Here is an 11,542-nt window from a genome sequence, read left to right as displayed (position 1 = left end):
ATCAAAAATTGTAATTTTTGCGTTGTCATAAAAATTTAGTTTTCTCCGTGCGCGTAAAGAAGTAAAGAGTTTTTTGCGCTGCGACCTTTTTCCGTGTGTATTGCGCCCCGAGAAAGGCAGGTAAAATTGTAGCGTGTTGTTCAGCGATAATTATTTAAAACTTTATACATTATAAGTTCATGCGTTCTGTGTTTGTATATTTTAAATATAAATTTTTACTGTCCTTCACACTTTAATCCAGACTTACGACTGGCAGTTTGGTTCGACAAAACAGGCCTGTTTTAAAATATAAATATTATTCATGTTTGTCATGGTATGTACAAAAAATTAAACGTAATTAATAAATGTAGGTGCAATTGTGTCATATTGTAATTCTAGACACCCACTATTATAATATTTGGGCGTATGATAACGCTTTCAAACACATCTCTAAGTTATGATCTACCTGAATTTTTTGTAGAATAATCTTTATTCTTATATCTTGCTGTACATATTTGATTTGATTAGAACTACAATATGACACAAATACAACTACTACATTTATTAATTACATTTAATTTTTCTGTACATACCATTACGAAGATGAATGATTTTTATACTTGAAAACACGCCTATTTTGTCGAACAAAACTGTCAATCCTAAGCCAGGATTAAAGTGTGAAGGAATGTAAAAATTTATATTTAAAATATACAAACACAAAACGCATAAACTTTTAGTTTATAAAGTTTTAAGTAACTATTACCGTACATGGGTTTGTATCTGTATCGATTACATAGTCGCGGCACAAAGAACACGACGCCCTACGCGCTACACCAAAAGAAACACTTGCCATCCCTTGATCGTATGTGCCTGATGCAGTGCATCAACCGCATGAATCATATGCATCATAAAAAACACACTTATAAGTATACTTCATTTACTTTCTCTAGTGATGAGCCCCTTCCAATGTGCGCTGGCAAAATCGTAGGTAGGGAGAAAAAAGCTCATTATACTCTCGACTCTTGTTCATTAAACATACTTTTTCATACAGTACCTGCCAAAAGTTTTGTTCAATCATGAATAGTAGTGCGAGTCGAAAACAAGCGTTAAAGCCTTCAATATGTCTTCAAATATAAATAAACATCTCGTTGATATTTTCACTAGTAAATGGTACCAATAACAGCACATTTGAGCAATGCAATTGTAGTGGATAAAATGGTCAATTTTTTCGTGCAGTACTGTACGGATTTTACGCTCCTCACCGGTTGAGGGTTTGGCCGAGAGTTGTCTCCTTCCTTTTCTGGCCTAGTGCTGTTCTTTTCTACTTTGCGCCGGTCAAACTGAAGGTCACATCGCTACAAAAAGTAAACGAAGTATACCTACTGGGCCTATATAACAGGCGACATATTTTTAGTACTCACGTGGGTCTATGATGCGACAAACACTTAAAGTCACAAATATAATGGATAATAATATAGACATACAAATGTTAATGACAATGCTAAAAGGAAATAACGGAGTTTGTCGTGAACATTTACATCTTTTATCGTCTTTTGATACATACGCACGAATTGATCCAATTATTGAATTTTACGCTCATGACTTGGCAGATTTGTCTAAGTACAGCTACATATATGAGAAGGTCCCACTAAAACTATGTCGCCTATCAAAAGGAAGTTTAAGCCGAAATGATATGTTATGTATTTGTGCTGAGCTGTCGAATTTGAACGGCTAGTTGATCGTGATCTGTTCAGAGCAAGGTGAGCTGGTGCCAAATATAACAATTATTTTGACATCAGTTCGTTCATATGAAATTGAGTTATGGCTAACTGTTTAAATCGTTTCTTGTCATATCTCTAATCGGGACAACCGTAGCTTCACTTTTTAATCGTTAATACAGTAGAACCACTTTAAATCGAAAACCTTCAAAACTCGAAAAAATGCTTTGTTCCCTTCCCTTCAAGCCCCAAAACCTCCATTACTCGAAATCTCAACCTTCTATTAGTCGAAATAATCAGTGAATCTCTGCAAACTATTTTGGTACATATTTTCCCTCTACCTCTCTGTATCTCGAACATAGCAATGTTTTATTTTACAACCTTTATAGTTTGAAACTTATTACGTCTATAGTTCATAGAAAACTATGTTATCGCCTTTAAGAATTAACCGACAATGTAAGTGCACCAAATCTTAACCTCTACAAGTCAAATAAAAATCCTCCATATGTCGAAAACTCTATAACTCGAATTTTTTGGCGTCTCCCTTGATGTTGGAGTTATAGAGCTTTTACTGTATTATCTAGAAATTATATAATTAATTTGAAAAGTTTTACCGTTGATGGGACAAATTAAATTGGATTAGAAGAAAAAGAAAACTGAGGGAAAATGCATTACGGGGGGTATTTCTATACTCGCAACTGGTTGTAAGTGTAAATTTCGGGTAGTAGCCAATTTGGACTATTGCGAATGTCTAATAATCAAGAAGTTGGGAATTTGACAAGAAATGATCTAAACTGATGGTTATCTGCTCAATTGTACATGAACCGATAGCAAAATAATTTGTCTTAATTCAAAATCTGCTCAATTTTGATCCGAACAGAACACAATCCGCTAATTTATTTCGGCCTCTGATAGAATTCGGCATCTCAGCCTTACATCAATGTATAATAACCAATTTTAATGAATTTTACAATTCATAATAACACGCCTTTTAATAAAATTTGTAATGGTAACTTTTAACAGCTGTCAATAAACAAATGGTACATGAGATGTTATCGAGTCAAAATAACTCATATCAATAGTTGCTTGATGTGTATTTACTGAAGATATTTGTCAAAATATTTCTCACTAACATGATTTTCTTATAGGTTTGAGAAACTTGATATTACTCCAAAGAGTGCACAAAAAATTAAACCTGTCTTGGAACGCTGGATGAAAGAAGCCGAAGAGAGGTAAATTCAAAATACTCTCGTAACCCTATTTCCTACGTAATTTAAAAACGCTTGCCCCTAGCTTATCTTAGAAAAGCCTTTTTAATTACAGGTACAAGAGTGGTCAAAATCACCTTACCGACTTTATAGGCGTGGAGCCTTCAAAAAAAAGAAAACGGAGAACTTCGTTTACACCCCAGGCATTGGAACTCTTGAACGCACACTTCGAGAGGAACACTCATCCGTCAGGTAAAATTTCTTCAATATTTATAAGTAGGGGGTTAAACCAACACGGTTTTCTATGATAATGTTTTGGGAAGTCAAACGGAAATCGTGAAATTTCTTAGATGACATGAAAATACCTGGAGGTAGGATGTTAGAGGAACCACAAAGATATAAGAGTTCTAATGAGAAAACGGTTCTTGGCATGCCCTGTATTATTGGTAGTGAATGTAAAACCATGAGAATTTATAAAGGAGTTTGAAAACAATTTCACATTTCTTTTTAAAAATTGTTATCTTACGCGCACTATTTCGGAAATGGTTTGTCTCGATGTTGATTTGTTTTTGACGTGACAACGTCTTATAATTCGATGGAGCCGCCTGCACGCACGAAAAAACATGACTCATGCGGCGTTACCTCGCTCTGAGGCGTTCCATTTAAGGCTTGAAGTGCAAGCGAGAGCGCGGAACGAGCGACAAAGAGGCACAATCGGCCTCCGCGTTCGGCAGCGTTCGACATCTGTCTCTCTCCTACTTGAGTGAGCGATGCGTCCGCGTGGACAGCTGCTATACAATAATACATTTCCATTTACCTCCTTCTCTATATCCATACAAAATATCTATCAAACAAATAAAATTAAAATTTTCTTTTGAAAAATGAAACCATTCCATCAGTATTTTCTTATGACGTTGTCACGTTCAAATATCGTCAGTAAACCGACTTTACAGACAACCGATTTTTTTATTACCTATAATAGGACCAGCGAGAAGGACTAAAGTAAGCTTAATTTTACCTACCCTTATTTATAAAGAAAATTAATTACTGTTTTCAAAAATTATAATTAGATTAGACTAAATTGATCGTACAAATCTGCAGGGATTCAATCGAATTAATTTCACCAAAAGCGCCAATAACAAAATAATACCTAAGATTAACCTTCAAAGTTTTAATGGGTTAAACAAAGAGAAGTCCTTATTTTCTTTTTATTTAATTTCAGGAACAGAAATCACTGGACTAGCTCATCAACTGGGGTACGAGAGAGAAGTGATTCGGATTTGGTTTTGTAATAAACGACAGGCCCTTAAAAACACTGTCAGAATGATGTCCAAAGGAATGGTCTAAAAGAGTCGTCTTTTTCTGTGATTAATCAAAAACTTTATCACCTAATTAAAAACACAGTATATGTAAAAAAAACTACTTAATAAGTTCCATTTCTTGAATGATATAATGTACAAGATTAGTGATAAAAAAAAAGTAAAATACAGAAAGAGAGTGAAGTGAAATACGAACGGAAATGTAAACCTGTATGTTTCCTTTTATTTGTGTTGTGATTCCAGAGGCGCTGTTTATCAATGTATATTTTGACTTTTGAATATGAGTTTAAGTTTATTTATTTTTGAAATATGAAAAAAGGTATTTATTTCTTTTAAAAGATTTTTGTAAATTTGACACATAATCTAAGATGAAAATATAAAAATCAATTTTTGATCACAGACTTTATCTTCTCTTAGAACAACAACGACTTTGTGCCAGAAAATAGTACCTTCAAAAGTCATCATTTTATGTGGTACCTACCGTCATCGCATGGCATTTTTTTATGAACCGAAATAAAACCCACGGTCCATTTCTATTTTGATCAATGGTAAAAAATAAATAAAAATCACATATTAAGAGACTGAACATTTTTCGGCGTTATAAAGAGTGGTCGTTAAATGGAGAGAAATAAAAGATATTATTTTACTATTCTACAATAATATGCATTTACCAATATAGTACAATTTGCACACGAACATTATTATTCATACATTGCGTACAGCCTGTTATCTTCGTCTGATGTTTTTTGCTGCTCCAATATTTTAATTGTATTTTGTTACGTATCTTACTCATATCTTGAGATACTGCTGGATCAATTTAATTACATAAAAAGTATTTTTTTAATAGTTTCGCTGCATCAAGTGCTGGTTTGATGCTTGGTGAAGGGACAGGATCGCCTTCTTCAACAACGTACACAGCTGCAGTTCTTATCTATTTCGACAACTTAAAAAGTACTGCGCAATGATTTATAATGCCGCATTGTTGTCGGTAAATAGAGTGTGCGTGACGCTATATGGAGTGTAATATTGTATAGAAAACAATGTAAACCAACCAGTCAAGCAATTAAGGAGTTTGTCGTTAAATCGAGTGACGTTATAAAGAGTTTACACTGTATTATAGATTTACACCTAAAACACCAGAATTTTTGCTTATTACTAATTCCTTAACGAGAAATCTAGCTCCTGCAAAGAGAAATTGTTGGCCTGTCTTGTTCTTGCAGCAAGAACAAGGTAAAAATAGGAAAGGAAACAAGATCAAGATCGAAATCGCGATCTGCATTTGGCAGTTTCGATAGAATATTACCACCATGGACTTCTTTATTCGCAGAACAAGAAGTTTATTCATAAAACAATACTCCTATTCTTCGCCCTTCTGTAATAAGTTACAATTACAACAGCTGAAAGAAGCTTCTCTAAACTCAAAACTAATTAAAAATAATTGTAGAAGTTTTATGCGTTAAGAATGACTATGCGACTGATCAATAGTCTCTAAAGAAAAGGTACAGAAAAAGAAGCAACAGAAGTGCTTATATGCAAATAGTATAATTTAGATGGATCCTAGAATTCCTAGGATCATTGCTTTTACGCTTCATAACATGTTCACCTTACATATAGTGTACCCAGTAGTTTATTCTACTTTGAAATATCTGTATTTATTTCTTTGTCAGTACTTTTTCTTCTTTTGTAAAAAAAGCACTACTTACTCTTCTTTCGAGTTTCATCATAATCGAATAAAAAGCCTTCCTGCCTTATACTTAATAAATTTTGATACAGGGCCCATTTCGGACTAACTACGCCACTGCTTTTGTTTTAATTTAACCATCAATTATACCACAATATACTTGTAAAAAATGTATAGTGATGGGGGAAGGAAAACAACAAAATAGATATATATGTATTAGTAAGCAACCCCTTCTTGCGGTAGTATTTAAATTTTTCATATGCAACAAAGCCAGTGGCGGTGCATGAACATTATTCATTTGTATCCCACGGACCTCCATAAAATACAATAATGATGGTTGCATTAAATAAACTTACCTTACTATCTCACGACACCACAGCCGTAGAGGTTCAACTGTTGCAAGTCTTTTGTAACTGTGAAATAAGTACTTATTTAATCCTTTTTTCAGAAAAGTTTAAGTTTTTAACACGAAAATCACTAAAACAACACAACGCGTCGTTATTTCATTGTAAGCAAGCATTTCGAACAGTTTTTCTTATTAAAATTAGCGTCTCGATTTATCAAACATCTTTTCACCGAATAGCACACGACAAGAGGCACCTATAACCTAAGTTTTATACTTTTTCAGTCGAACCTGCGCATCTGCACATTCTACCGCGACTAGAGTCACTTCGGCTGCTTCTCAACTAATGCCGATCTCGAATATTCCCGAACCATTGACGCAACTGAATTTAAGGAGTTTAATTGGTTTAAACAAAATAGATACTAGTGACGAAATTCCAATGGCAAGAAGAAGGGTACATGAATTTAGACAGCCCATACAAAGTCTTATGTATGACGATTTACGACAAATGTAAAAAATAAAAGACTATACAATATTTTTCCAAAACACCCTAATAATCTTCCTCGATTACAACGAATTTCTCTTCAAACAAAAATTTTCGTTCATTAAACCCAAAAGTTCACATAAAACGTTAAAAAAAGCCATTACTGCTAGTTTTGACAGAAATACTGGCCAAGAACGTATTATTCTATAAAGGATATCTAAGTAAATGATAAAAGAATTATTGGCAATAGCCACTTTATTGGTTTCTTTTATAAAAGTATAATAAACATTGTAGCTATAACACTACTATAATAATACTGCTTAGTACTTAAATAGGTAAGTATGCATTCCTTAGGGGTTGTCCATAAAATACATCACTCAGAATTTCACCTTTCTAGACCCCTGCCTCCCAATCACACTTTTAGCGACCCCCCGACAAATATTACATCACAGAATCTAGTCCACTCCCCCCTTATAAACGATTATTTATGTTTAAAAATAGCATGAAAAACTGCCAAGTTAAGAAAAACATTAAAATGAAATTGTGAAATTCTTAGAACCTCCCTTCCCTTGTCATATCTTGTCCTGCTAAAGAAAATCCCTCTCTACCCCTTATTTGCGAATGTATTTTATGAACGACCCCTTATTTAGATCTATTAAATACGGGCTATAATTGTTAAGTATAAAAAAACGGTTTGTAGAGGTGCAATTTATTTGAGGGAATCAAATTTTAAGCCGGAAATTCATTAAAAATGAAAATTATGATACTTTAGCAAAATAATAATAAATAAATAGTAAAATATTTCGAAGCCTCTTGCCCCGTCCGTAAAAATATATCTATGGTTTTGCGAACGAACGCAAAATAAATGAGATTGATTGATATATTAGAATTAGTATTAATACTTACAGTTTTGATCGACAAGAAAAATAGATACATCTATAAACCTGTTCAAAGGGGGTCATGAAAGAACAATGATAGCCTACATTGCATTATATACAATATCATAAAATTGTTAGATATGCATTAGTTGAAAACACGACTGGTTATGGCTTACTCGACATCTGTCTGCATGTAACAAATCCTTCAAGACAATTTTGAAATGGGCTAAAATTTGTACACTTGTTAAATTATAAATAAATGAATATTTTTAATAGATAGCTTTTACCTAATAATACAACAAGTAAAAAAAAGAACATCTAAGATAATAAAATAAATGCCATAAGGGGGCATGACATAATTTCGTTTAATTTAACCACTTAAAAAAACTGATTTCAAGGTCACAAAATTTCAGATGTCCCTTTACCTTTGCTATTCGACTAAATAACGAAAACAAAAATCAAATAAGTATGACAGTAAAGCAAAATTAAATTAAGTAGGAATTTCTGTTTTGTTACCACTTTTTATAATCATAAATTGCCCCTTCAAATTATCGTCAGGTATTGATTTTGATTTACGTTCTAAACATTCAACTATTGTATAACCGATAACACCAATCAATAACAAGCCCAGTAATAAATATATTTTGATATCTGTGCATAAATATGGACTGTAAGCGTAGGTTATCACAGATCCTGTCGACTCCCACAAACGGAAGTTACTGTAAGCTGCTTCCTCTTTTCCGGGGAACAGAATACCATAAAACGCTAAAATAAAATCAATTTGGTAATATTGTCACTTATATATGTTGATGATAATACACTTTAAGGACAATTACTAATAACTTTGCTCACATTGACCATTGAAGGTATTAGAAGCTTAAAAAGGGGGCAAAGAGACATTCCATGAATGCCTTCTAATTCTTTAATTGAAGAGAGCCTAAAAAATTTTAAACTCCTTGGAAATGGATAATCTAAAATATTGGATCGATATTGTTTTCCGGGTTCAATGTCATGGTCCATTGAATTTTGAAGTTCCAAATTGATATCAGTACCTGCCAAATCACAACTTATCGTACGTTTAGCAAGGAACTACGAAATTCTATGAATTTCAACAAAACAGCCCGCAAAACAATATCGAATTGATATACATCAGCTGTGTAAAATTGAAAACTACAAGATATTGTGGTGTGTACTAATAAATGCATACAATCCAAAATTCTAAGAAGACGATTCGAAAAAGTTCACTTATTAGATGAACTCAAAGCTAAAGAAACTACGGATTTTATTTTTTCTCTCATAACGATGTGTAAAAGATCAGAAACAAAATGGGGTTGTAAATATTTTGATATAAAATCATTGATGTTGATTTTACATCAATAAAATTATTTTCAGCCGTATTTTGGCTCTGATCTTTCACGCCTAGTAAACTATTTTGACATCAGTGTATTTTTTCCAAATAAAAAAGGTAACAAAAGTAAATAAGGAATCATATAGAAGAATTATTTGTTTCTGAACTGAAGAAACTATAACATAAAGATAGAAAAACTATACCTCAATCACACACCACTATTAGTCTAGAAAAACTCTAATATTTAAAAAATGAGGATATGCATGAAAGGTTTTCTTGAAAAATATTTTATACTTAAGTAAATGTAGAAAATTAAATGGGCACTATAAAAAAGTATTTATTTGAAGAAAGTATTTTGAAAAAACGTATTTTGCATTTAGCTTTGAAAATACAAAAGGGAAATCTATTTTGTATTTTACATTTGAAATGGCAAATCAAAAAAGTATTTGCATTTTGTATTTAAATACTTTTAAAAAACCATTTCGCACATCTCTGGTAACAAGTAATCATATAATTTGGGTACTTACAATTTACTTGAACCAACCACATAGCATCAGCAATACCCCACAGTCCTGCAATAACAAAGAAGACATAAGGATATTTCGGACTAGGGGTCCATCCGAGAAGGGTTATAAGTAGCGCAACGTGAAGCACTAACGCAAACGCTATGATCGGTCCCCTTCCGGTTTTCTTTACGATTGCACCAGCCAGGATCGCTGCAACGGCATTACACACACCAAAACATATCATCACGAACCCAATGTTACTTATACTCCAACCACAAGAAACAAAGGCCTTTAATAAATAAAATACATAATTAAAAATTTTATGACGTCTTTTGTTTCCTTTTGTACATTTGTTATTGATCTCGTTAAAAAGTGGTTCCAATAGTCATTTTGTATGATGCAGATTAAATTCAAATTAACAAATAAATTGTAAGCGAGTTCGTGAAAAGGGAGTGGGCGTTTTGGGGATCCATTAATTAAATTTTTATTACAAATATTAAAGAAATACTTATGAAATTCATGAATAATTAGTAATAGACTGTTAAATACGTACGACATTGTAATCAGCAGCTAAAAAAGCTTGTTCTGCTCCTATGAACATTGTAATGGGAAGAATTAGTGCCTGATAAGGATTTTTAATGTGCTTCAATGTCACAAGTAATAGTTTTAGCCCACTTATTCTTTTGCCCTGCTGTTTACTTTTTCTTTCTTTATGATATCTGAAAAAATAGACGCAATAAGGTGGTGAACCCGTAGAGTTAGAACATAAAATTAGTTTTAAAATAATCAAAATCACAATTAATTATGTATAGCTTTATAAAAGAGAAAAAGAGTTTCAACTTTTTTATGGTTTTGTAGCCAAAAAACAAACACGGAACTCTTAGGTTTGATTCACACGCGTCCGTATCATATCCGTCACGTAGGTACAAATTGCGTGCACTGACTAGAAAATTTAATGGGTTTATATGAAACATTCACATGTTTGTAGAATTCGTATCAGTGAAAATGAGTTGATTCGTTCTGATATGCGTACCGAATAATAACGTAATGATACCCATTAACAAACGTACAGACGCTCTTATAGACAAATATATTTAGTTGTACATACCTTTTTGGTGAATCCATTCCTATTGCTACTGTCAAGAAGGCTAATAATATACAAGCAATATAAATTCCGGAAATCATGTTAATCTTGTACGATGAGGGTGGCTCTAAATTAGGATTGACTTCTTTATTCGTGTAGGGGCAAAATTTTGCTCCACATATTTCTTCGTATAATATTTCTTCAACAGAGGTGGTTTTGTTGATAAATACAGCGGTTATATTCGTTATTTCGGTTGACGTTTCTCCGATATCCCAAGACAGCACTTAAACGTAAAACCTCTATTATTAAATTAAGCCAAAGAAACCTTTTATAAAATAGGGAAAATGGATAAAAAATTAATAATAATACTTCTCATCTTATTTAAAACCCATCACACTTTAGTTAAATTAAATCTTAATGACAAAGATTGATTTTCTAAATGTGTAAATTTAGAAATTTTAGTATTGAACTGCAACAATTATTACAAGTAGGTTACGTGGGTCAAACGAGTCGCTCACTTAAAACATTCATTAATGAGCATTATAAAGTTTTATTAATAAAAAATGTCTAATCAAAGCTAAACCATAATTTTCACTACAATTCAAAATATTGCATATACATATCGTTAAACAAAAGATATAAACTAAACTTTTCAAGCGTCTGTAAATGCATACGTAATAAGAAAGACTTGGTAGAATTTTTTTCCACGAATTTTCTTTTTTACTAGACTAAATGAAAACATTTTACTACAACTACTAATAAAATCGGTTACGAAATGACGGCAACTCTGCGTTAAGGATATTTGGGAGGTATAATCAGAGATAAGAGTACATAAAGTTAGAAATTCGTGATTAATTAGGTTTTGCAGCATATCATGAGGTAAATAAATACTATCTATACTAAAAAAAATATACGATTTCAGAGAAAATTTGGAATTTAACTAAAAACTTTGAATAAAATGAGAAATAACGAATAATATGGAAAATTTTTAACT

At 32.4% G+C, this 11,542-nt stretch overlaps 2 protein-coding genes across 7 annotated transcripts in view; one reads left to right on the top strand and one right to left on the bottom strand.

Annotated features, from left to right (window-relative positions):
- The window catches only part of LOC108738672 (POU domain, class 6, transcription factor 2), a 101,804-nt gene extending 97,267 nt beyond the window's left edge, over nt 1-4,537 (top strand). For 5 of the 6 annotated variants that reach the window (XM_025977158.1, XM_025977154.1, XM_025977157.1 and 2 more), the window contains 3 exons: nt 2,846-2,929; nt 3,006-3,157; nt 4,128-4,537. In XM_025977158.1, coding sequence (XP_025832943.1) covers nt 2,846-2,929; nt 3,006-3,157; nt 4,128-4,252 — 361 coding nt within the window. In that variant the 3' untranslated portion in view covers nt 4,253-4,537. The remainder of the gene's footprint in view (nt 1-2,845; nt 2,930-3,005; nt 3,158-4,127) is intronic. The other variant, XM_025977155.1, reaches the window with a different exon arrangement.
- A 2,438-nt stretch (nt 4,538-6,975) lies between these two features.
- Nucleotides 6,976-11,542, bottom strand: part of LOC112905204 (UNC93-like protein) — an 8,033-nt gene continuing 3,466 nt past the window's right edge. The window contains exons 3-6 of the mRNA XM_025977152.1: nt 10,573-10,834; nt 10,018-10,183; nt 9,486-9,753; nt 6,976-8,375 (exon numbers count right to left, since the gene is read on the bottom strand). Coding sequence (XP_025832937.1) covers nt 8,101-8,375; nt 9,486-9,753; nt 10,018-10,183; nt 10,573-10,834 — 971 coding nt within the window. The 3' untranslated portion in view covers nt 6,976-8,100. The remainder of the gene's footprint in view (nt 8,376-9,485; nt 9,754-10,017; nt 10,184-10,572; nt 10,835-11,542) is intronic.

The sequence above is a fragment of the Agrilus planipennis genome, unplaced genomic scaffold (genome assembly GCF_000699045.2).
Source record: "Agrilus planipennis isolate EAB-ADULT unplaced genomic scaffold, Apla_2.0 scaffold121, whole genome shotgun sequence".
Classification (NCBI taxonomy): Eukaryota; Metazoa; Arthropoda; class Insecta; order Coleoptera; family Buprestidae; genus Agrilus; species Agrilus planipennis.
This window is presented reverse-complemented; position numbering and strand designations above follow the sequence as displayed.